We start from the raw sequence: 25,713 nt of genomic DNA on the forward strand, positions 1-25,713 counted from the left end.
AACTCAGAAACGCACAAAGGCCAGGAAGCAAAAACCCAGCACGCACGGCGCACACCCGAGCAGAACAGCCGCTCTAGTGCAGCTCCTCCTGCGAGCTCTGCCTGGCCGGGGGCTCCTTCCAGCCTTCTGGGTGCTCTGCTCTCTCCCCCACACTGCAGTCAGAGGCTGCAGGAGGGAGGACAGCAGGAAGCACTGAGGACAGGGCTGCCCATCTTTCTCTTCTTACCAGGAGACTGATGAGCAGCCAGCAGCCCAGGCCCTGCCCTGCTGCAAGGCTGAGGACGGCCATGTCTCGGCTAGGAGCCCTGAGAGCGAGGTTAGACGGACACCCAGAGGAACGGGCATAATCCTGGGGTCCTTAGGGTGCATAAGCACCTCAGCTTCTCACTCAATTCTAAGCAAGAGGCATAAAGCCATCTTGCCAGTGTGCTCTGACAGCAGGGAAAGCCTCAGCACCCCTGCGCCCCTGTCGGAGACGGGCCAGACACGGTCAGACAGCTGATCCCCCAGAGCGTCGGCTCCGGACTGGTGGTGGTCATTCCCCGCTGCTCCTGGTGGCTGCGGCCACGCGGGGCGGCAGGCAGGAAGCAGAGCCACTGCCATGCAGCCATAAAGCCCGCCAGGATGCCGCCTGGCTGACCGACCATGGGGCCCGGCAAGTGCCACCCAGAGGCAGCACCCCACACCTCAGGGCCCAAGGTCACCCTGAGGCCGAGCCCTGGGGCGGGGGCCACAGGGTCCACGAGGAGTGGGCGGGGCACTCGAGCTCGTGGAGCCACAATAATGACAACGACACACCACGAGGGAGGCGGACAAGCGATGAGGGAGCGCGAGATGGAGACGCGGACATGGCGGCCGGCGCTGCTGGCGGGGCCTGCATGCATGGACCGGGGCTGCCGGGACAGGACACACGGACCTGGGACGTGTTCTGGTTACCTTTTGGCTTTCACAGGCGTCCCGCTCTGCTGGCTGTCATAGCGGGGGGACGTGTCACCACCACCTGGCCTAACGGGCTTCTCCCCAAACCCTCCCGGCTCCAGCTTGCGGCTCTGCCTGTCAACCAGGGGCCTCTGGCTGGAGAAGCTCCTCTTGGCAAGCTCCTTCTTCTCACCCAGCCCGGCCCCTGACAGGCCACCGTCCCCCTGGGGGTCGGGCTCGACCGCATGGCCGTCCCGGCGCTCCCGGAGCTCGCTGAAGTCGCTGCTCTCGGAGGCCGTCTCCCACTCTTCGTTGGCGTGGTCGGAGGAGTTCTGGTAGGCAAGCTCGGGGGACCTGTGGCCTCCGCCGCCGCCCTTGTCCCCGGCACAGAGTTTGGACCTGCCCGGCCACTGGCCCGGCAGCAGGGCGGGCTCCTCCTCGGGTCCCCACAGGCCCAGGGACTCCCGCTCCTGCCGCAGGCGCCGGAAGCGAGGGGGCTTGTCCTGGCGCGGGGGGCGCCGTCTCCGGAAGGGCCGGTTCTCCGAGTTTTCAGAATCTGCCACGTGGTCGTCTTGGAAGAAGGACCTCTTGTCCTCTAAGCGGCCATCCTCGAAGGCCCGGCTGCCGCACGCGTCTGCGTGTCGGTAGGAGTCGGGGATGTAGTCCCTGTCGGTGGCGCGCCGGGGCCCGCAGCTGTCGCATTCCTGCCAGGAGCCGCCGGGGCTCCTGCCCTGCCAGGGGGCCGGCTCTTTGGAGACGAAGGTCCTGCGACCGTAGCCCCAGTTGCTCAGCCGTGGCGGGAGCGCCCGCCCGAAGGCCCGGGGGCCACGGCCCTTGGCGTCCAGGCTGCTCTGGTCCTCGGAGTAGGTCTTGTTGGAGCGCCAGGAGTCCTTCCTCAGGGCGCCCTCCTCCCTCTCCGGCAGTGTACCCTCGGGGCCGTTCTCGGAGCCCCTCTGCCGGCGCCTCTTGGGAAGCTCTTCGTACTCCGAGCCCTCGCTGTGGGTCTCGCTGGCGATGCGCCGCCGGGGCTTGGCTCGGGGACAGTCCTCGGGCTGGGGGAAGTCACGCAGGCCCCGGCCGCGGCCACTGCGCTGGCTGCTGCTGCTGTAAATGGCGCGAGCCCCGAGGACCCCGCCGCCGCCGCACAGGCCGCTCCCGGTGCCACCAGTGGGCCGACTCCGGCAAGTGAACTCCCGGAAGCCACGGCCACGACTGCGGGCCTGCCCTCGGCCCCCAAAGGCTTGCTCCTCATCGATAAAGATCCAGTTGTTCCTCTTGGTTGGCGGGACGTCGTTGGTCTCGCGGGAGGGCCTAGGCTCCCAGGCCTGGTCAGGCTTGTCGGTCTCGGGGCCAAGCCTGGCCTGGGCGGACGCCTTGTCCTCCAGAGCAGAGGGACTGGAGTTGGCCAGGGCGGCGTCATTCTCCTGGTCCTCGGCCTCCTCGGCCTTGCGGGCCAGATCCTTTTCTGAGGCCAGCCGTGTGGCCTCCTCCCCGAGCCCCTGCTTGACCTTCTCAAGCTCCCGCTCCTTCTCTTCCACCTTGAGGGCTTTGAGGACAGGCCTCTTGATGGGCCCTGACCTCCGGGTCCTGCCCGGCTGCTCCTGCTGCTGGCTGCCGGAGCCGCGGGACTCGGCCGTCCACTCAGGCTCCTGGCTGGGCTGCTTATCAGGGCTCCCTTCCTTCTCCCAGGAGGAGACGTGAAAGGGCAGCTCCTCCCGAGGCGCTTCCTGCTCGCCGCCCTTGGCGGGCTCGGCGGCCTTCGGCTGGGGGCCAACATCCCAGCTGCAATACTCCGGCTTGTTCTCAGCTGGGACAAAGTCAGGCTCCAAGGGGGGACGCCTGAGGTTTGGGGTGTGACCCCCAGGAGCACCCGCCTCCTGAGCATTTTCTTGGGGTGGAAATAAAAGCTCCTGGCCTATTCTTTGAGAAGAGATACAGCTGTCAAAGTCTGCTTGGGCCTTCTTGTCAAAAGTACTCAAGTACTCCTCCCCTCTCTCCTCAAAGAGATCGCGCTGGGCACTTACGCCCCCTGACCTTCCGGGGGAGGCAGAGTAAGAACTTTCACTCCTGAAAAGGAACCAGAAAAAGCAGTCAATGTGATTGGAGCTTGGTTCCTGGTTTCCATGCTGAACACAGAGATTAGTTTTAAAAAGAAAAAAAAAATGTGTTTTTTTTTTTCTCTTAAAAAAAAAAAGAAAGGAAAACACAAGCCAACATTTGCTTTATCTTTAAACACGTCTCAGAGCTGCTGGGTGGGTTCTCGGTGGGCCCTGGAGTCCTGAGTGCGGAGGTGGCAGCGGCCACCCGGAAGCAGCGAGGAGCTGGAGCCTGGAGTGCCGAGTCGGGCCCTGGGGCAGCGGGCGGTCTCTGTTGGCTCCCCGGGAGTGAACCCAGGCCGCGGCGCTCGACCCACCTGCCTACACGGCCCCACCCTTGCTCCCTGCACAAGGTTCAGGGGCCCAATGCCCCTGCTGGGCCTTCAGCCCCACCATCAGAAAGAGCCACTCACACAAAGCTTCCAGACACTTCTGCCGCGCCTCCCGCTTCCGCTGCGGCGTCCCCAGGCCCTCCCTCCCGAGGACTGGAGTCTTCCTCCAGCGCAGGACAGCGGGACCGAGTGGCGACTCACCTGACGTGCATGTCCATAGCCAGAGTGTCGCTTGACTTGGGCTGGGGGGGCGGGTAGCCCTTGCCCTGCAGTGCCATGTAGCCCTCGGGGCTCCAGACAGGGGCCGGGTCGATGGCCGTCACTTTTCTTTCTTGGAGCGGGGGCACGCAGTTTTGATCTTCGGAGCGACAGCCGGTCCCGCTGAGAGACTCTTGGGGCAGCATGGGCTTCATCAGTCCTGAGGAAGGGAAGGGACCGATCTGTCACCTCATTCAGAAAGCGTTCAGGACCCCTGGGGCCAAGGGCCGGAGGCAGAGGTGGTCACCCGGCGGCCCCGGGCCACGGCAGCCCACCCTGAGACAGCCTGGGGTCCTCCTTCCTTTCTGACCAGGGACCTTGAGGACACATGGGCGTGCAGAGACCTGTGGAGGCAGCTGCCTGGCTTCCCTGACCAAGAGCCCCTGCCAACGGGTAACAGAACCAGAAATGCAGACTGGCCAGAGAGGCCAGAGTACGGTGGTGTGGACCGGAGGCCGGGGGCTGGCCGGCGAGCCGAGGGCTGCCCCGCACCAGAGATGCCGGGGGCCTTCCAGCGCAGGCACCAGGGAGACAAGCCGCGGCCCTGAGAGTGCGTGTGGAGCGGGGGCTGGAGTCCAGCGGCCCCGGGTCTCTGCGCAAAGACTCGGGCAGGGAGGTGGCTTGGAGTTCCTCCCAACCCTGAGGATGGACAGAGCTCCACACTGTGTCCCCGGGGGATTCTGGGCTCGTGGAGAAGAAGAGCGTGGCTGCCCTGAAGTAACAATGAGCCAAGCCGGGCGTGGTGGCGCATGCTCGTAATGCCCGCGCTTGGGAGGCTGAGACAGGAGGATCGCACAGGTTCAAAGCCAGCCTCAGCTACTTAGTGAGGCTCTCAGCAACTTAGTGAGACCCTGTTTCCAACCAAAATATAAAATAGGTCTGGGAGTATAGCCCGGAGGTAGAAGGTAGAAGGCCCTGGGTTCTATCCCCAAGCACCACAAAAAACAACAACAACAACAAGCCGGGCGTGGTGGCGCACGCTTGTAATCCCTGCGCTTGGGAGGCTAAGACAGGAGGATCGCACAGGTTCGAAGCCAGCCTCAGCTATTTAGTGAGGCTCTCAGCAACTTAGTGAGACCCTGTTTCCAAATAAAATATAAAATAGATCTGGGAGTATAGCCCGGAGGTAGAAAGCCTCTAGGTTCTACCTCCAGTACCACCAAAAACAAAAAACAAAAAACCCACCACCACCAACAACAACAACAACAAAAAACAATGAACCACTCACTGACAGAAGGGCCCAGGTGCTGTGCTGGCCCTGCCCTCCCTGCCACTGTCCACACCTGTCAGACGAGGGGCCAGGCCAGCAAGGATGATATGAGACGTCTGGGCCTGATTCTGCGGGAAAAGCCAGACCTGATTTTTCAAACACTCTCTCCACAAAGCTGTTACGCATAGTTTTGTGTGTGTGCCCATCTTCTAAGCAGAGATAACCTGGCTGGACACGGTTCTGCATCAGGCTGGCGGTGAAAAGCTTTCCTTCCGCCATGGAACGCCGTTCCAACGCTGCTGACACTGGCCCAGAGCAAGTCAGTCTGGAGGAAGCCTAAGATTCACGAGACACACACACGGTGCCTTGTCTGTGGCCACGCGGCAGACGGTACTTACCACCTGAAGGGCCACTGTGTCCAAAGACAGCAGAGCTGTGTACTTCCCAGAAAACAAGACAGCCCCAGAAACCGACAGCACAGTGGGGGCCTGGAGCTGAGCGTCCTGACAGGCGCCAGGGCGGCGGCCGGCCGGAGCCTGGGAGCCTGCTCCTTTGCTCGCTACCTTAGGGGAGGTGAGGCCAGGCCCTGCGACGGAGATGCTGATTGTCACAAAACCCCTAAGAAGCCCCGCCCGCAAAAAGTGCTTTAGAAAAACCACAGTCCTGGCTGGGTGTGGCGACCCATGCTCATAATTCCAGTGCTTGGGTGGCTGAGACAGGAGGACTACAGGTCCACAGCCAGCCTCAGCTACTTGTGAGACACTCTGCAACTCAGTGTGACTCTATTTTAAAATAAAAATTAGGGGTAGGGGTGTAGCTCGGAGGTAGAATGCCCCTGGGTTCCATCCCCAGTACTAGCAGGGAAAACGAGGAGGACAAAGAGAAAAAAATACACAGTCCTCAGCACAGAGGGCTGGCTGGGAAGTCTGTCTTGGACTGTACCATGGCAGGACAAACATACTTACTCTCCAGGAATTCAAAACCACACACTTACTTTTATGAGGGTTGAGAGGAGAGGTTTCAAATTTCTACCTCCAGAATGGTCCAGAAACCTCCAAAATTAAGATCAAAGGGGGGTTCCTGACTGGAAGAGAACATAAAAGCCTGCTGGAGAGCCGGGCACAGTGATGAACGCCTGTATCCCCGGTACTTGGGAGGCTGAGACAGGAGGATTGCAAGTTCACGGCCAGACTTAGCAATACTTAATGAGGCCCTCCACAATATAGTAAGACCCTGTTTCAAAAATTAAAAAAAAAAAAAAATAGGGCTGGGGCTATAGTTCAGAGGCAGAATGCCTCTGGGTTCAATCCCCAGCTCCCCCACCCACCCCCCAACACACACACACAACAGGCTGGAGGGAAATCCCTCAACCCGACTTATACCAGATCCAGGAACCAAACTCACAATTCAGAGTCATCAGAAAACATGTGGAAAGGAATCTGCTGTGAGTTCACAGGATTAGATAGCTCCTGAAAAACTACGAATAACAGAACAATCTGTTAAACACTAGAAAATGACATTGAAAATGACGAAAAGCACATGAGATGGAGTTAAAAAAGAGTCACAACACAGGACCAGGAAGCTGTGAGACTGGGGCTGATGTGACCATTTAAACACCGTCACTGCGGTTAACACTCCCCGGACGGTGGGCAGGGCAGCTGGGGAGCGAGTTTCCTGGAAGGCAGCAGAGGGGCCACCTTTCAGACTTTCCGAGTTCAGACGCTTGCGAGACAGAAAGAGAAGGTACAAAAACCCAGTAGAAATCTGAGAGGAAGGGTGCCAGGGACGAGGAGGTTGCTGGGCAGGCAGCTGGGTGGTGCGGGGCTCGAGCGGCGTGTGCGAGAACAGAGCCCCAGTTCTCCCAGCCCACACACACTCACACCGGAAAGCAGGGGAGAGGCGAATGTTTGAAGTCATCATCAGAGCAGAATTTTCCAGAAGTGGTCAAAGATCTACAAGCTGAGGTTCAAGTATATAGTGAATCCTAAGCAGAATCAAAGAGATCCAGATGTGCCCCTAAATACAACACAGAGAGACAGAACTACAGAACACCAAAGACAAGAGGAGATCTTAAAAGCATCTGGAAAAGCCGGGCACGGTGGTGCATACCTGCAATCCCAGGACTTGGGAGGCAGAGACTGGAGGATTGCAGATTTGAGGCCAGCCTCAGCAAACTCAAGAGAGAGCCTCGGAAACTTAGTGAGAGACTGTTTCAATGTTTGAAAAAAGGGCTGAGCCCCCCTTCCCCACTGGGTTGATCTGCAGTGCTATAAAAAAAAAAAGTAGTGTGTGTGTGTGTGTGTGTGTGTGTGTGTGTGTGTAAGTGGGAGAGGGGAACCATGGTGAAGTCGTTTGTGGAGATAATGTAAAAAAGATAAAGAAGAGAGAAACTTTAAGAAAAAGCAGAAATAAAACACACACACAGAGGAAAAGATGGATAAAAATTCAGATATCTAACTATAAAGTCAAATTAAATCTAAAAGGGACAAGCTTTAGTAACTAGAAGTCATAGATTTTCTGAGCAAAACCATACACATCTTACAGATGCAAGGTTATACATTCCCTAAAACAAGGGCTCAGAAAAGCCACCAGTAAGAGGCTAAAATACAAACTATCAAACTGAAGGCTGCAAAAATCATACTCCTAGTAGACAAAGTGGACAGCAGAGGCGGAAAGCAGCCGGCGTCCGCGGCCCCGCGTGATTCCGGGAGGGAGGGGACGTCTGAGGCCGCCCGTGCGCCCCTCGAGACAGAGCAGGGCTGGAGACCGACAGGAGCCTGCAACCACAGGGGGGGAGCCTGCAACCACAGGGGGGGAGCCTGCAACCACAGGGGGGGAGCCTGCAACCACAGGGGGGGTCTTTCTTTTCTCCCCAGTGCTAGGGATTGAACCCAGGGTCTTGTGAAGCATCAGCAGAGGCCTCGACCACTGAGCACGCCCCAGACCCTCCCGCCGGGCGATCCCAACGCAGCTCTCAGTGATTGATGGGGGACAAACGCGCAGTGGTGTGGATTCTGTACGACACAATTGGGAGGTCAATTCCATGGACAACGTGCAGAAGGTTCCGAGGCAAAAAGAAAAAACATCAGTCCACGTAACAGCCTATAAAGAAGACCTCAGTGAGAGTCAACCCGTCTAGGAGTTGGTCAGCACGCTATGACCTCTGAAGGAAATCTGGCCAGCGACCTATTTTATAGATAATAGCTTCTTCCTTTTCTCTCTTTCTCCTCCCTCCCTCCCTCTCTCTCTCCCTCCCTCCCTTTCTCTTTCTTTCTTTCTTTCTTTCTTTCTTTCTTTCTTTCTTGTGGCACTTGGGACTGAACCCAGGGGCATTCTACCTGTGAGCTACACCCCCAGTCCTATTTTTTGAAACGGGTCTCACTAGGTTGATGAGACCCTAACTACTTGCTGAGGCTGTCTTCACACCTGTAATCCTGCTGTCTGAGCCTCCCACGTACTGGGATTACCGGCACGCACCACCAAGCTAGGCTCATAAACAAGGTTTCAGTGGGTGAGTAAACCCAATGCAGCCATTTACTGTTGTCTATGACTGTTTTTCCTCCTACAACAGCAAAACTGAAGAGTTGCTCGACCTAAGCCGAAGATATTTATTATCTGGCCCCAGATGGAAAAAGTGTGCTGACCCCCGTCCCTTTCAAACGGACCATATTATCTGGCTACAGGCAGCTACCCTGGAAATGAACACCTTAAAGATCATCTTAAAAGTCAGGAATCAATGAACCAAGCTTCCAACACTATTAGTTAAAACGAGAACAGAAAATCCAGGCACACTGGCCTGCACCTATAACCCCGAGAGACGGGAGGCTAAGAGGAGGATCGCAAGTTGAAGACCAGCCTTGGCAACTTAGCTAAGAATAAAAGTTGGTGAGGTAGCTTAGAGGTATAGCGGCGCTGGGTCTGATTCCAAATACAGGGGGAATTTTTTCCCCCCAGGAGAACCAAGAGGAGGAATAGCAGAAAATAATTAAATAAGACCCAAATGAGATAAAAGAATGAAGACACCCAAAGTCGGCCTTTACAGAATTTTGGGCATGGTAGCACACACCTCCAATCCCAGAACTTGGGAGGCTGAGACAGAAGGCTGGGAGGATTGCAGGTTTGAGACCGGCCTCAGCAACTTAGGGAGACTCTCAGACCCTCATAAGAGCCTGTGTCAAAATAAAAGATGAAGAGCTGGGCGTGGTGATGCACACCTGTAACCCCAGCATCCGGAAGCTGAGCCAGAAGGATCCGGGCTCATGGACAGCCTTGGTGACTTAGTGAGGCCCTTTGCAACTAATTGACACCCTGTTCCAAAAGAGACTAAGAAATAGGGCTGGGGGTGTAGCCTGGAGGTGGAATGCTCCTGGGTTCCATCCCAAATACCGCAAAAAAAAAAAAAAAAAAAAAAAAAAAATTACACCTATGGGATGACTAATAAAAGAAAGAGAGAGAGAAAACCTACAAGGAACAGTAGGAATGGGAAGGAGAAGCGAGAGCGCGGAGGACTCTGAGCACGCGTACCACGCGACCTTCGTGACCCCTCCCGAAACTCTCACGACAAGAGCATCACTGGGCCTTCAGTGCGCGAAACGCCCACCAGCCTCGTGCCCGACAGAGGCCGGGACGGGCTCCGCGCGGGCCAAGCCTCCGCACGCCCGGCCACGCCGGCCTGGCTCACCTGAAGGGTGCAGGGCCGAGGGGTAGAAGTCCACGGGTGTCCGAGTGGGTGTGATTCTCGGGTCCAGGTAGGAAGGCATCATCACCCACCGGGGGTCGAAGCCCAGCATCTGAGGGTGGTGCGGGTAGAAGGCGCGCTGCGGGTGGGAGGGCGGGGGGTACACCGGCTGCCAGTGGTGCACCTTGTACAGCTGCTCCTGAGCAGGGAGAGAGAGCGGTCACACAGGTGCCGGGCTCCCGCCGGAGGGGCAGCCGCTCGGGGGAGCCCGGCAGCGCAGCTCTCAGGCCGGGGCCTTCACAACAGGGGTCACTCAGCCAAGCCTGCCTCCTGGGGAGCCCCTCCTGGTCCACAGCCACCACCCGGACACGGCATGGCCCTCCCCCTCTCCTTTGTCCTCGCCACCCTCCCCACGCACCCCGGGCGAAGATCGCTTCCCTGCTCCCTGTTGCAGGCCCTGACAACAAAGGAGCCTTCCGTGTCCTCCGCCCAGCCCGGGGACGGCCCAGGGGACCCACCATGGCCAGCGGGGCCTTGCCTCTCCGGCTTGGGTTCCACAAGTGGCCCGACCGCCCCACACGCTCGGCCTGCCCGCGCCAGGCCTTGGAACACGCCAGGCATCTGTCTGAGGCACGTCGCTCCCTCCTGTCCCTAAGCCCACGTCTCCAGCTTACCAACCCTTGCTCCGGGCTCACAGGCCCCCAAGACCAGGCCCCGTGTGCTCCGTCCCCGTGGCACGGCCATGCTTTGATGGCACTCGCAGCCGTCACTGGGCCTGCTGGTGGTGTCCTGTCTAGACCGGGAGACTGCGCGTGCCTGGTTCACCGGGGGCCTCCCCGACCACATCCTTGGCATACGGGGCCCCAGGTAAAGCATCCAAAATCAAGGCCCTGCTCTAGCCCATCAGTGACCTCGGACGCCGACCTCCCTCTGAAGCTCAGACCAGTGCTCCAGCAGGGCTCCCGTGCTGGGTCGGACTCCGAGGACAGCTCGCTGCCAGGAGTGCGCCAAAACCCTTCTGCTCTGCAAACAGAATGACCGCCGTGGGCAGCTGGCAGCCCGAGGCTGCCCTGGGCTGGAGTCCCAGGTGCACCTGCTGGCTCTCGCTAAACAGAGCTCCTCAGCTGGGCTGTGGCCTCTACCCCACGGCTCCTCCTCCTGTCTAGACCCAGGTCCCCGGGGAGCCTGATCAGCCGGGCTGCCCGGTGCTGAAAGCCATCAATTCTGAAGGAAGGCTTTGCCCAGCACCGCCTCCCCCGCCAGCTATGCTGCGTAGCCTGGAGCCACAGAGACTGCTGCGGAACTCCAGAGACCTCCCGTCAGGACCGTCAGAGCCCAAGCACTCACTCAAGAATGCTAAGGAATCGCACAATTAATGTGGCCCTGGAATACTGGGAGCCCAAGACAGAGACAACCGGGTGGTTTCACAGGAAATCAAAGAGACAGGAGGGCAAGGCGCACGACCTTGGCTTGTTTCCCCAGGGCACACGGTCTGGGCATTTCCTGCTGAGGTCGTCATTGACTGCACACCCAGCTGCTGGGCTTGCACCGGGTAGCACCTCTGCCCTCTGCTGCCCCCAGGAAAGTGCTTCCAGCTGGCAAGAACTCTCCAGGGCCCTCTCAGCTTTATAAAAGGCTGCTGCTGATGCTGATGGGTCAGTGGACGGGGCCGCTCACGCCCAGTAAGAAGCACTGCTAGGATGGGACGCCCCCCCAGAGCCCACAAACCTACGTCTTCAGCTGAAGCTGATGTTCTGGATAATGGCTCCCAGAACAGCCCGCCACCTCCCCCCGACCGCAGAGGAGCCCTGTGAGCCCCTGCACATCTAAGGAGCTTCCGAGCTGAGCTGCTTCAGAATGAAGAAACCTCCAAGCTAACCAGTGCAAGTCAGCGCACACACCACTCCCTCTTTTCCTCTGAGTATCAGAGAGCACGACCAATAAGCCAGTCCCGGGGTCATCTGTCCCTAGAGGCTCTATCGCTTGCAGAAATAATGGCCGGGGTGAGCTGCTGAGCTCACAGGTTTTGAGGTGCAATCCTGGCATTGCCTGGGACCGGGACATCGCCAGATGCCTCTGTATTTTGCAGGGGCGTGGGGACAGAGAGAGGGGACAGTCCCTCAGTCGCCAGCTCTGTTCAGAGCCACCTTTAAACGTCCCATCCATCTGTTTACCTGCTGCTGCTGCTGTTGCTGCTGCTGCTGCTGGCGCTGGAACCGGGGAGGGAGGGACTTCGGATACTTGCAGAACTCCTGTACCGGGGACCCGGCCTCCCTGGCCTCCTCCTCGCTGCTGCTGCTGCTGCTGCCGCCGCTGCTCTGAACCACAGCCGGGGAAGCTGTGGGGGCCTCTTCTGGGAAGGTGGAGGGGGCTTCCTGGGCAGGGAATTCCGGAGAGCCTAGAGAATGAGTGAGTGGAGAATCGCCAAGGTGAGCGCACGAGAGCCGGCAGCCTCGCCGCTGAATGGCAGGTGCTTTCCCAGTGGGACTGTGCACAGCCCTGCATGGCGATGTGCGACGCGCTCCTCCGGTGTCATCTCACAGATTTCTCTAACATACTGTGAGCAGGCTCCACCCACCGCTGCTTGAGAGATGAGATATTGAAGATGGTGTGGTTAGAGGAACGCGGTCACAGTCACAGACGAAGTCTAGTTAACTCCAGAGCAGCCAGGGATTCAACAATAGCCCATCCATGTACCCATCACCCAAAGAACGTATCCGCCACAAGCCGTGTGGCCTAAGTGCGTTCTGGCCTCTCCCTGTCTGTCCCGTTATTGGAAGGGTACCACTATGCCCACACCATGGGCTTTCATGAGAATCCACTAAGACGGCTGACACAGTAGACGGGAAACAGTGCCAGGGCTGCTGCGGTACCCTACGCCTATAATCCCAGCTACTTGGGAGGCTGAGGTTGGAGGATGGCAAGTTCAAGGCCAGCCAGAGCAACTTAGGGAGACCCTGACCCAAAATAAAAAATAAAAAGGGCTAGGGATGTAGCTCACTGGTAGAGCATCCTTGGATTCAGTATCTAGTAAGTGTACGCACACACGTGCGCGCGTGCAAATAAAAAATGCTCATCAAAATCTCTCCCCATCCCATCTCAACAAGTACCCGGAGACCGGTGTGATGCTCGTTCACACCTCAGTGGAAGGGGATTAGTGGGAAACCCAATTTCTGTCTCCCGGCCAGAAGGGCACTGACGGCTGGCCCACCCGCGGAGCTCCCGAGAACTAAACTAACACGCGCCCGTCTCCTAGCGAGAGCTGACGGCAAGAAATTATAGAGAACACAGCTGACGGCGTTCCTGGAGAGAGTCCCTTGTCACGGTGTTAATTACACGGCGCTATTCAGGGTCTCTGGCACAGCCACGTGACCCGCTCCTTCTGGAACTACTGCCAGGAAAAATGTCTTCCACAAGCAGGGATGTTTTCCGTTCTGAGTAAAAGGATAGGATATCTTTTGCCGAGCAGCGCAGCAGTAAGAGCGATGGCAAGACCAACAGTCTCGATGAACACGTGCCCGTGTTTCACACACTGAACGCTGGGCAGCAGCTTCGGGTCCTACGCTTGCGTGGCACGCCGGTGTGCTAGCAGGGCCGTGCTACCCCGCCGTTTACAAAGACTCGGGCTCCAGAGAGGCCGGGCGCTGCGCCAGCCAGTTAAGATGTTGAAGCAGGACCCGAGGCCAGGCACGCCGCCCAGGACTGAGCACGCAGTGGCTGACGCTTCCCATATCATCTACCTTTAGCCACAGGTTCTAAACTGCAGTAACGGACGCAGCCCGGGGCTCCCTGTGGGGGCCGAGGCACACTCTCACCTTTGCGGACAGTAGGGCCGTTCTCCTGCGGCGAGGCCTTCTCGGTGCCTGGGGACCGGGACGCCTCCTTCTCCACCTGCTTCTGGGCCTCGCTCGCCTTCTGGGCCTGCTTGCACTTCTGGTCCAGCTGCTTGAGCTTGGCGGCGCAGGCGGCCAGCCGCTCCTCCCGGGCGCGGCGCTCCTCCTCCTCTCTGCGCTTGCGGGCTCGCTCCACCGCCTCGGACATCTCCGACTGGATGAACTTCTGCCGCGGGGGCGGCTTGTCCTCCCTGTCCTCGACAGACTGCTGCCGGAACATGCTGCCCACTGAGGGCTTCTGCAAGAGAGAACAAGTCTATGATGAGATGGGGGAGAGCGAGCCCAAAGCCGGGGGCCGCTGCCCTCGGGGGATGGAGGGGTAGCTGCGGTGACGCGGCGGGTAGTCCTGGGTTTTACGGGGTTGAATCCAGGGCCGCGTCCATGCTAAGCAAGTACGCCATCGCGGAGCTCCGTCCCCGCCCTGGACTGGGGTTCAGCCCTGCTCAGTCCTGTGCACGCTTGGAATGGCAGCTGGGCAAGGACCATTTCCCATACCTTTCTGGTTTATAACAAAGGAGCCCTTGGGACTGCACAGGTGAAACGAGATGTTCACCACACACTCAAGCTGTGACCAAAACATGGGGACAGTGTGGCTGCGCCCGCCACTGCCAGTGGACACACGGACCGAGTCACCACATAGTGGGACCATCATTCCCGAGGCACAGGGCTGCTCTTCTGCCCCCCGGAGATTCAGCCACCGGGCTTAAGGAGGCAGGGGAGGATGGGACTCACTGCCAGACATACAGCTTCCAATCCATCGTCACAGACAGGTCGAAAGCACACCTCAAAACATCGCTCTTGTTCCTGAGTCACACAAACAACCAGGGTGCCAAAGACGCAGTGTGGAAAATTCAACAACCTGGGAGAGATGTCCCAGCTCTGCAGGGGACAGCAGCGACTGATGTGTGGAAGTCCGGGGCACAAACTTCCGAAAACAAGCCTTCCTGTTCTGAATGATGCTTACAGCCGTGCGTGCCACTGCTGAAGCCACCGAGCAGGAAAGACCAGTGCATTTTTTCCCCCTGTGGTACTGGGGATGGAACCCAGGGGCATTCTACCCCCTAGCGACACTCCTAGCCCTATTTTTTTCCCCTTTATTTTGAAACAGGGTCTCACTAGTTGCAGAGGGCCTCACTATAGCCGAGGCTGTCTGGGAGCCGTGATCCTCCCGTCTCAGCCTCCCGAATGCTGGGATTACAAGCGTGCGCCCCCACGCCCTGATCCAGTGCATTTTCTCATAAGCTACTTGTATCTCAACAGAAAAAATAAGCGACACACATTCTGTGGTTATATAGTGTTCCCCCCAACGGCGCCCATGCTTCAAAGACAATTATGAGTCTTAAGACGGTAAACTTCCAACTTAGAAGCATGAAGCTACTTTTTGCGTGTGTGAATGGAACTGAGGATGGAACCCAGGGGCATTCTACCTCTGAGCTAAGCCCCCAGACCTACTTTTTTAATTTTTTATTCTTTGTTTCGAAACAGGATCTCACTGAGTTGCCGAGGGCCTCACTGAGTAGCTGAGGCTGTCCTCGAACCGCGATCCTCCTCCCAAATGCTGGGGTTACAAGCGTGCACCACCATGGCTGGCTCGATTTCTTCGTTTGAAACAGAGTCTCACCAGAAGGACAAGGACACAGGGTGTGCCCCCCCTATAATCCCAGTACTTGGGAGGCTGAGACAGGAGGACGCAGGCTCAAGGCCAGCCTAAGCAACTTAGCAAGGCCCTCAAAGAGGTAAAATGTGTAAAAAGGACACAGCGCCACAGAGGCTCCCAAGAGCCCAACCAAAGACAAGCCACATAGAGCGCATCGGATGGTAAGCCCCCGAAGTGAACAAAGGAGCAGGTGAGTAAGACAGACCTGCACGTCCCACACCTCTCCCACGGGTGTCTTGTCAACTGCAAATGGCGAGGAGTGTTCACACTACGGCACGGAGCCTGCAGCTGCCACCTCACTAAGAGGTGCCTGCGTGTGGCCGCCAGAGCTGGGGAGAGAGCCGGGCCGCAGTCGCCTGCTGCCCGCCTGTGAAAGGTGTGAGATCCCTGCGTCAGACAGACCCGCTTGAGGCGCCTGCGGCTGCCCTGTCTTCTTCAGAGATTAGGCAACAGGCGACAGTGAACGGAGCCCTCTGCGTGAAGGCCCTTGGCGCGGCAGCGTGAAGCTGACCAGCGCCCATGGATGGGCTCAAGGCGCCGTAGCAACACTAGCTTCCTGCCTTCAACTACGGTAATGTTAACAGGAGTGCCGCGGCCCTACAGGAACACCACGGAGGGACTCTGCAACGAGAGGGGCCGTGGGCTCAGCAAACTGCCTTCCCATCAGTTCAAAAAGAATGTTCTTGCGCTGGGCGTGGTGGCGCACGCTTGTAATCCCCGCGCTTGGGAGGCGGAGACAGGAGGATTGCGCAGGTTCGAAGCAAGCCGGGCTGGCATAAGAGACCCTGTTTCCAAAAATAAAATAGGTCTGGGAGTGTAGCCCGGAGGTACAAGGGCTTCCAGGAACCCCAGTACCGCCAAAAAAAAAAGAAAAAGAAAAAAAGAATGTTCTAGCTGGGCATGGCGGTTCATGCTTGTAATCCCAGCATTCAGGAGGCCGAGACAGGAGGATCGAGGTTTGCGGCCAGCCTCAGCTACTTAGTGAGGCCCTCGGGAACTTAATGAGACCCTGTTTCAAAATAAAGAATAAAAAATAGGGCAGGGGATGTAGCTCGGAGGTAGAATGCCCCTGGGTTCCATCCAGACGCACAAAAAAAAAAAAGAATGTTCTTTGTATCATGCCTCTGATTTTTTCTATAACTTTGTGGTTGTTGATGGCGGTAGAGGACCTGTGGTTGTCTTCGTCTCGACGCCCTGGCCAAGTGACTTTGGTGGGGGACGAGGCGGGCGACGGCTGAACGCTGCACGGAGCCCCGAGGCCACATACCTGGTAGTCCGGGCCTGAGGCCCAGCAGTGGAGCTTTCTGGACGGTGGCTGAGGCTCCGGCACCTTCCTGGGGCCGCGCGACAGGCCCCCGGCATCGGCCCGGTCCTTCCCTTCCTCCTGAGTGCGCTTGGCGTCGGCGCTGTCTGCACAGCTCACGGCCACCTGCCGCTGCGTCCTCGGGTCCCAGCTGTCCCTAGGAGAACGGCGCTCGCGTTAGGGTTCCCGGGCCGCCAGGCGGATCCTTGCATCGAAGCTGACTACCCTCATCAGAAGGCCCCGCCCCGCCCTTTCTGTGAGGACCCTGATATTCCACAGGAACGTCTATCAAGTCACTCTGATCCACAAAGCTGCAGGCAGGATGTGAAACGCTCCTCAGATCGTGGACTGCAAAGGTAAGTCCCTACTGCCCCATTTTAAAGAGCTGGAAACGGAGGCTCAGGCTAGGGAGCAACTTGGGTAGGAAGGAGCCAGGACCCACCGCTGGCTTCCTCAGACCCTGCATACAGAAGGTGCTCCAGGAGAGCGCCCCAAAGGCTGCCCACTGAAGGGCGCCATGGGGGGAAAGCAGGAACAGCAAAGAAAGCACACCCAGCACCGAAGAGGGGGCCCCATGGGAGCGGACGGGCGGCGCAGCAGCGGAGTGCTGGGCCAAATCGAGACACGTGACGGGTGCCTGGTAAACACTGTCTGCTCCAGGGAGGAGCAGGTGGGGTGGCGAGCGCGCATGCCTGCGCATCTGTGTCCACACACACCTGCAGCGGGTGGAGGGGAGGAGAAAGGAAGGGGGGGAATTGGGAGAAAACAGGAGAGCACCGGCTGCTGGCGATCTCTGACTTGATCTTAAAAGCGACGCACACCACTCTAAAAAAGACCTGTGCTCAGCCAGGTATGATGGTGCACACTTGTAATCCCAGTACCTGGGAGGCCGAGACAGGAGGATCGCAGGATTCGCGGCCAGCCTCGGCTACTTAGTGAGGCCCTCTGCGATTTAGTGAGAGCCTGTTTCAAAATAAAAAGTAAGGCTGGGGGTAGCTCGGAGGTATAAGGCTCTGAATTCAATCCTCTCTGCTGCAAAAAAAAAAAAAAAGAAAGAAAGAAAAGAAAAGAAAGAAAGAAAGAAAGAAAAGTCTGTGCTCTTAGAAGACAAAGCAGGTGACCTCTAGAGGGTCCAAACAAGAAAGGATGCTGGTCCTGAGAGCCCCAAAGCACATGCGGGGACAGAGTCGGGGAGTCCCAGGAGCCAACGCACATGAGGCCACAGGGACGACGCGGAAGCCCGCGGCTGGGCTCTGGGAGCTGGGCATCATGGACCCGCTGGGTGGACACTGGAAGGCGCGGGTTTGGGGCGGTCACCAGGGTCACACCAGTGACAGAGCTGGGCCCACAGCCCACGTCTCACTCCTACAGCGAACACCCCGTTCACATCAACTGAGCGACGGGACACATTTCGATGCAGCGTCTTGTGTCTTTGCTCTTGGTCTCGTCCCCTCCGAGCTTACTGTTTCAACTGACCCACAGACCGGCCCCTAATGCGTCCACAGCTTCAGCTGAGACCAGCTGCATGAAAACGAGTCCCAGATGCTGTGATAGCTCATTTTTTGTGTCTCACTGGAGGAAGAGTGAGAGTCGACTGTTCCTGGCCCCCTCCAGGAGAAGGGTGCTTATGGGGGCTTTGAAGTGAAGACAGAGGACACGAGCCGGTGGACTGCCGGCATGAACACTAACGGCCGGCGGGGAAACGAGCCGTGCTGCCGCATGGCCGTGCTCATCACCAGACAGCGCGGAAGGCTAGCGTGTTCCGTCGGAACGTGGGGAGATGCGCAAAGGAAGGGGGCAGCGCTCCGAGGGAGGCAGGCTGGCCAGCAAACATGCCATGCCGAGGCCGAGCACAGCGCCCTGGGCAGCAGCTGAAAAGCAGGGGCGCGAGCTACTGCTGTAAGAAGTAGAGGGGCCGGGCGTGGGGGCACGCGCTGGTCATCCCAGCACTTGGGAGGCTGAAACAGGAGGATCGTGGTTCACGGCCAGCCTCAGCTACTTAGTGAGGCCCTCCACAACTCAGTGAGACCCTGCTTCAAAATAAAGACTAAAAAATAGGGCTGGGGTGTAGCTTGGAGGTAGAAGGCCCCTGGGTTCCATCCCCAGCACCACAAAAAAATAAAAATAAAAAATAGCCGGGCGTGGTGGCGCATGCTTGTAATCCCCGCACTTGGGAGGCGGAGACAGGAGGATCGCTTGCAGGTTCAAAGCCAGCCGCCGCGCTAGCTTAAGAGACCCTGTTTCCAAAGATAAAAAAAATAGGTCTGGGAGTATAGCTCAGGTAGAAGGGCTTCCAGGAACCCCTTCTGCTTGTACCACCAAAAACAAACAAAAATAAATAAAAATAAAAATAAAAAATAGGGCTGAGTGTAGTTAGTTCACTCAGAGGTAGAGTTTCCCTGGGTTCACCCCCCGTTCCATCAAAAAACAAAACAAAAAAAATAAAAAACACCCTAGAGGAATTATGGCTTCTGGGCAGTATTTGCCAAAAGGCCCCAAGTAGAGGCAGCCTGATAAAATGATTAAAAAAAAAAATTAGAGAGAGAAAGATGGAAACAAGTGAAATTAAGTGCTGGGAATCTGGCCTGCGAGCTCCCCCTGTGCTTCAGCGCACTCACACCCCTAGGAGACCCCGGAGGAAGGCGGCCTCCGGAGCTGCTTGGCCACGGGGCCTCTCTAGGCACCACGCCTGCAAACCACAGAGGAACCGGCCACACGCCACACTCGAGAGGCCCAGACACGGGACCCTGGCGTGCCCGGATGTGAGGCCTGGCTCTGTTCCTGAACAGCTGTCCTCAGGGGCTACCATCCCCAGATCTGCAGAAACCCGTCTGGCCCTGCCAGGCTGCTATGGAAACCAGGAAGCGCACTTGGCGGCGGCAGCCAGCAGGGCCGGCGGGGGAGGCTGGGGCTGGGGAGTCTCACCACTTAGGCCGGCCGTCCTTCACCGCTTCCTCCTCCTCCTCGTCATCGCTGAACTTGAGCTTCTCGGAGTAGTCCACTTCTTCATGGAGGCCTACGAGCCAGAGGGAAGGAAAAAAAGAGGAAAGATGAGTGCCGCTGGGAGTTAGGACCCAGCAGAAAAGCGTCCTGCCCTGGGCTGTCTCACCTCCCTGACTGCGTGGGACCACCCAGCTGCCAGCACCTGCGCCAGCCAGCAGAGCAAATGGCTGACCTGGCCCAGCCCCACACAGATGACAATGTTTAAATCTCATCGCGCGCGCGCGCGTGTGTGTGTGTGTGTGTGTGTGTGTGTGTGTGTGTGTGTTGCTGGAGATAGAACCCTGGAGCATTATACGTCTGAGCTACACATACAGCCCTTTTTTTTTTTTTTTTTTTTTTTTTTTGCCAGTACTGAGGATGACACCCAGGGGCATTCTACTTCCGAGCTACACCCCTAGCCCTATTTTTTATTCTTTATTTGGAAACAGAGTCTCGCTGAGTTGCAAGAGGGCTCAGAGGACTCACTAAGTAGCTGAAGCTGTCTACAAACCACCTGTCTCAGCCTTCCAAAGGCTGGGATTACAAGCATGCGCCACCCGCCCAGCCTTTTATAAATTTTGAAACAGGGTCTTGTTAAGTTACGGTGCCCCGGCCTAGGCAATCCCCTTGTCTCAGCCTCCCGGCACAGGGATTACAGGCATGCCACACGTAACCTGCAGACAAAACACTAAACATGCATTTCAAGGCTCAGCAGAATGAGCAGGGCAGGAAAAGCCAGGCAGGGCCTCTGCCCTGGCTACACAGGCACTCTGCCACGAAATGTGCACGCCCATCTTGCTCCAGGCACTCCTCAGGCCCTCAGTGGTACAGGTGATAAAAAAAGGATGAGCAGGGAAGCAAAACGCGGTACATCCACATAACGGAATACTATTTGGCCATAAAAAGAAAAGATGTGGATCTACAACATGATTAACCTTGACTACTGAGTGAAAAAAACCCAGACACAACAGCCCACATCCTGCAGGATCCCATGAGTGTGAAAGATGCAAATTCACAGAATCCTGGTTGCCCAGGGATTGCAAGAGGGGGATTAGCAACAGGTGCATTTTCTGTTTTGGACAATAGAACTAAACTACGCTGGAACTGGATAGTGGTGAAGGCTATGAGTGCTAAAAATAGGGGAATTGTAGGTTTTTGTGTGTGTATGTGTGGTACTGGGGTTCCTGGAAGCCCTTCTACCTCCGGGCTACACTCCCAGACCTATTTTATACTTTTACTTCGAAACAGGGTCTCCTAAGCCAGCGCGCGGGGCTAGCTTCGAACCTGCGTGATCCTCCTGTCTCTGCCTCCCAAGCGCGGGGATTACAAGCGTGCGCCGCCACGCCCAGCGTTGAGTTGTAGATTTTAAAGGGATAAATTTTATTCTACATGGAAATTTTTTTTTAAAAAGTGGAAAACCAGCCGGGCATGGTGGCGCACGCCTATAATCCCAGCATTCGGGAGGCTTAGACAGGAAGATCGCAGTTTGCGGACAGCCTCAGCTACTTAGTGAGGCCCTTTGCAACTCAGTGAGACTGTTTCAAAATAAAGAATAAAAACTAGAGCTGGGGGTGGGGCCCGGAGGTCGAATGTTTACAGGCTGGAGGAGGAGAGGGAAATCCCCTGATGTGCAGTGTACTCTCTAAGCAAATCAAAGCCAATCACTAGGCCAAACACGAGGAGGAGGGAGGGAGGAGCGCGTGGGGTGGGAGCTGGGGAAGGGCTCAGTGAGTGTGTGCATGTGCGCCTCCGCCGGCTCCTACCCCATTAAGATGTATGACAACAGTGCACCAATAAGGTATCTCAGGGTCAAACTGTTTCACTGATTTTTTTTTTTTTTTATAGTATTGGGGATGAAACCCATTCTACCTCTGAGCATTCTACCTCTGAGCTACACCCCTGGCCCCATTTTTTAATTTTATTTTTTCTTAAATAAGGCCTCACTAAGTTGCAGAGGGTCTCACCAAATAGCTGAGGCTGGCCACAAACCTGAGATTTTCCAGTCTCAGTGTCCGTAATACTGGGGTTACAAGCATGCGGCACTACGCCTGGCTGACTGGAGAATTTTATCCAGTGCTTAAGAAAGAAATGACAGCAGAAAGCCTAAGGAAACTCTTGAGAGCAGAGAAGAAGTGGGTTCCAGTCATTCATGAGCTTAGCACCAGCTGATGCCGAGGCCCATAGGGACACTGAAAGAAATCAAGACCTTCATAAACACAGATGCTGAGTAATCCTAGTAAAATAGTACCAGACTGGATGAGAAATGCAAAATGGTAGGGTTTATTCTGGGAAGAGCAGGTTGGTTTAGCAGAACAACAATCAAAAGCTGGGCACGGTGGTGCACACTTGTAATCCTAGTATTCGGGAGGCTGAGACATGAGGATCGCAGGTTCGCTGCCAGCCTCAACAATCTGTGAGGCCTTCCGCAACTTAGTGAGACTCTGCTTCAAAAGAAAGAATAAATCTCGGAGGTAGAAACCCCCTGGGTTCTATCTCCAGTACCACACACACACAGAGAAATAAAAGTCAGGTGCAGTGGTGCATACCCATAATCTCAGTCCTTGGACCACAGGTTCGAGGCCAGCCTCAGCTACTTAGTGAGACCCTGTTGCAAAGTTAAAAGGGGGGTGGGAATAAAGACTGGAGGTATAATGAATGTCCCTGGTTTCAATCTCTAGTACCAAGAAGAATGATAATCGTAAGTCAATGCAATAGGTTATATTATCAAAGAAGAAAACTCCTATGACCACAGACACAGGAAAAGCACTTAGCAAGACTCGTGATTTTAAAAGGAAAAAACTAAGACTAAGCAAACTGGACCCGTGGGAGGCCCCTCCGCCTGCAACGCGGCGTCTGCGATGAGCGCGCGTGGCGAGCTCAGCGGGAGCACAGGCAGGAACACAGGACCGTGCGGCGGCACGACACGGAGAGGAAATCGAGGCAAACGCCGCCGAAGACGTGAAATGTCCTCACGTGTGAGCCACGCGAGGCTTACGTGGGAAACTAGAAGCCAACGAAGCCAGCGAAACGAACGCGCATGCCCAGCAAAGCCTCGTACGTGGTCAACACACAAAATCAACTATTTCTACCAAATGGCAGCAAACATCTAAAGACTGAAATTTAAAAAAATATATCAAATCAAGACCACTTATAATAGCATCAAAAGCAGGAACAACTGAGACAGAGCCGGGCGCGGTGGCTCACGCTCGTGATCCCCGCGCTTGGGAGGCTGAGAGAGGAGGATTGTAGGTTCACGGACAGCCTCAGCTACTTAGTGAGGCCTCTGCAATGTAGTGAGACCCTGTTTCAAAAATAAAGAATAAAGCCGGGTGCAGTGGCGCACGCTTGTAATCTCCGCGCTTGGGAGGCTGAGACAGGAGGATCACACAGGTTCAAAGCCAGCCTCAGGTACTGAGTGAGGCTCTCAGCAACTTAGTGAGACCCTGTTTCCAAATAAAATATAAAGTAGGTCTGGGAGTATAGCCCGGAGGTAGAAAAAGCCCCTGGGTTCCACCCCCAGGACCACCGAAAAAAAAAAGAAAAAAAAATTTACGAGACAGTGTCCCCCTATGTGGCCCCAAGCTGGTCGTGAACATTTGTGCTGAAACATCCTCCTGAGTAGCCAGGACCACAGGCACATTCCACTGTGCCCAGATTTTTGTGTGTGTGTGTGTGGGGTAGTGAACTCAGGGCTTTGTGCTCTATTGGTGAATAAAAATCAGAGAAAAGATTCAGGACCTCTCCACCAAAAACTGTACAACATTGTTAAGAGAAATCAAAGTCTTTTTTTGGAGGGAGGGGGTACTGAGGATGGAACCCAGGGGCATCCTACCTCCGAGCTGCACCCCCAGCCCTATTTTTATTCTTTATTTTGAAGCAAGGTGTCACTAAGTTGCAGAGGGCCTCACTAAGCAGCTGAGGCTGGCCGTGAACCTGTGATCCTCCTGACTCGGCCTCCCAAGTACTGAGAGTACAAGGGTGCGCCACCCCCAGGTTTAGAATGTTCATGAGAATGTTAATAATGAGATCCGCCAGGCCCCTGGCACTGAGGCTGCGGACTCGCCGTGTGGCTTATCCTGACGCAGGCTCAACACAGCCCCAGACTAAATGCCTGTAGCGTCTGTGTGAATACTGACAGTCGGCTCTGAATTCACATGGAGCAAGGTGTGGTGGCCCATGCCTGTAATCCCATTACTTGGGAGGCTGAGGCAGGAGGATCACAGGTTCGAGACCAGCCTCATCAACTTAGCGCGCCTCTCAGCAACTTAGTGAGAGATCCTATTTAAAAAAAAAAAAAAAAAAAAGCCGGGCGCGGTGGGCACGCTTGTCATCCCCGCGCTTGGGAGGCAGAGACAGGAGGATCGCGCAGGTTCGAAGCCAGCTGCGCGCGCTGGCTTAGGAGACCCTGTTTCCAAATATAAAATGTAAAAATAGGTCTGGGAGTGTAGCCTGGAGGTAGAAGGGCTTCCAGGAACCCCAGTACCACCAAAAAATAAAAATAAAAAAAAAAGTAAAACAGGGCTGAAGGTGCAGCTTGGAGGTAGAATGTCCCTGGATTCAATTTCTAGTTAAAAAAAAAAAAAAAAATCACATGAAAATGCAGACACCTGGACTTGTCGAGCAATGCTGGGGAGAACAAAACTGGAAAACATATCACCTATATTTAGGATCTACTACCCAGCCACAGAGTGGGACTGGCATAAAGACAAACGGACCGACGCAACTAATAGCTTCCAGAAATACACCGACGCTTACATGGTCGATTGGTTTTTTGGCAAAGAGGCCAGAAAGCAATTTAGTGAGGAAAGGGAAGTCTCCTCAGCAAACGGGGCGGAAAACGCAGACGCCCACGTGGAAAACAGTGCCTAGGCCCCTCCATTACGCACCCGCGAAAACCAGCCCAACGAGGGCCAAGATCCCAGAGATGAGGGCCGGGGAAAACCTGCCAGACGTGAAGGGCAAAGGGCTCGTACCTAACGCTCAACTGGAAAGCCCACGGCAGACGCGCAACAAGGACCGCACGTCGGGAGCCAGGGAGCTCAGGAAGGCGCGTGCACCACCTTAGTCACCAGCAAAGTGCAAATTGAAAGCACAATGAGACGCCAGTCTACACCCACCAGAACAGCTAAGACTACAAAGACAACCCAGAGGCGCTGCGCGGAGCGGGGCGTCCACCGCTTCTTACGCGGCCTACTGGGAATGAGAAATGGTGGGGCCGCGCTGGGGGGCTGCGGGGCTCTTAGGGACTCCGCCACGCACCTACCCTCTGGCCCAGCAACTCTGCTTCTGGGCCGTCACCCGAGAGAAATGGCGATATTATTCTTCATGGGACTTTTGAATGGACGACTGACATATATAACATTGATGAATATTTTTTAAAAAATCACACAAGAGTAGAAACCTTACAACCTCGTTCATTAGAAACTCTCTAATAGACCGGGCGTGGTGGCATACACCTGCAGTCCCGGTCCCTGGGAGTTGGAGACGGGATCACTGCAGGTTCGAGGTCAGCTCCAACAACTTAGCAACTCGTTTGGCAACTTAGCGAGACACTGTTTCCAAATAGAAAATAAAATAGGGCTGGAGGGGGGGGGTGACTCAGAGGTAGAATTCCTCTGGGATACATCCCCAATGCCATACACACACAAAAATCTATAAATAAGCAAAATTAACTTAGTAAAATGAATCATAAAAGAAGACAGGCTTAAGAGCCTGAGGAAGCTTTTCGGGAGGTCCGACTCTTGTCCCTCCTCATACAGGAGCGTGGCACGGGTGTGTGTCCATCTACCACACTGAGCAGCTGAGATGCGCGCTTTTCTTCCTTTTTCTTTCTTTCTTTGCTTTTGCACAGTGCTAGAGATGGAGCCCAGGACCTCTTCAATGGTAGGCCAGTGCTCTAGCGCAGAGCTACATCTCCAGCTCTGCTTCTCAGCGCACTTAAAGTGAGCTTTTTTTTTTTTTTGGTGGTACTGGGGTTCCTGGAAGCCCTCCTACCTCCGGGCTACACTCCCAGACCTATTTTTATATTTTTATTTGGAAACAGGGTCTCCTAAGCCAGCGCGCACGGCTGGCTTCAAACCTGCGCGATCCTCCTGTCTCTGCCTCCCAAACGCGGGGATTACAAGCGTGCGCCACCACGCCCAGCTTAAAATGAGCTATTTTAATAAAACAAAAAAGAATGGTTAGTGGAGACAAGACTAAGAATGGCGGAGCACGCTGAACCAAGTGATGTGTGCGGGCATTTATGTATCGGCCCTTTGAATCTCACTATCGTGTATAATTACGACGCACCAATAAGTGTATATACACACATATGTATGTGTAATATATACATATACATACGCATGTATACATATATATACGTACACATGTGTATATACGTGTGT

General features: G+C 55.8%; 1 protein-coding gene across 4 annotated transcripts in view; it reads right to left on the reverse strand.

Annotated features, from left to right (window-relative positions):
* Nucleotides 1–25,713, reverse strand: part of PRRC2B (proline rich coiled-coil 2B) — a gene marked incomplete at both ends in the record, with an annotated part of 54,950 nt that overhangs the window by 15,250 nt on the left and 13,987 nt on the right. For 3 of the 4 annotated variants that reach the window (XM_080709229.1, XM_080709228.1, XM_080709230.1), the window contains 7 exons: nucleotides 937–2,985; nucleotides 3,548–3,764; nucleotides 9,496–9,691; nucleotides 11,667–11,890; nucleotides 13,308–13,623; nucleotides 16,310–16,502; nucleotides 19,271–19,361. In XM_080709229.1, coding sequence (XP_080565355.1) covers nucleotides 937–2,985; nucleotides 3,548–3,764; nucleotides 9,496–9,691; nucleotides 11,667–11,890; nucleotides 13,308–13,623; nucleotides 16,310–16,502; nucleotides 19,271–19,361 — 3,286 coding nt within the window. The remainder of the gene's footprint in view (nucleotides 1–936; nucleotides 2,986–3,547; nucleotides 3,765–9,495; nucleotides 9,692–11,666; nucleotides 11,891–13,307; nucleotides 13,624–16,309; nucleotides 16,503–19,270; nucleotides 19,362–25,713) is intronic. The other variant, XM_080709231.1, reaches the window with a different exon arrangement.

The sequence above is a fragment of the Muscardinus avellanarius genome (genome assembly GCF_963383645.1).
Source record: "Muscardinus avellanarius genome assembly, chromosome: 13".
In the NCBI taxonomy this organism is placed as follows: Eukaryota; Metazoa; Chordata; class Mammalia; order Rodentia; family Gliridae; genus Muscardinus; species Muscardinus avellanarius.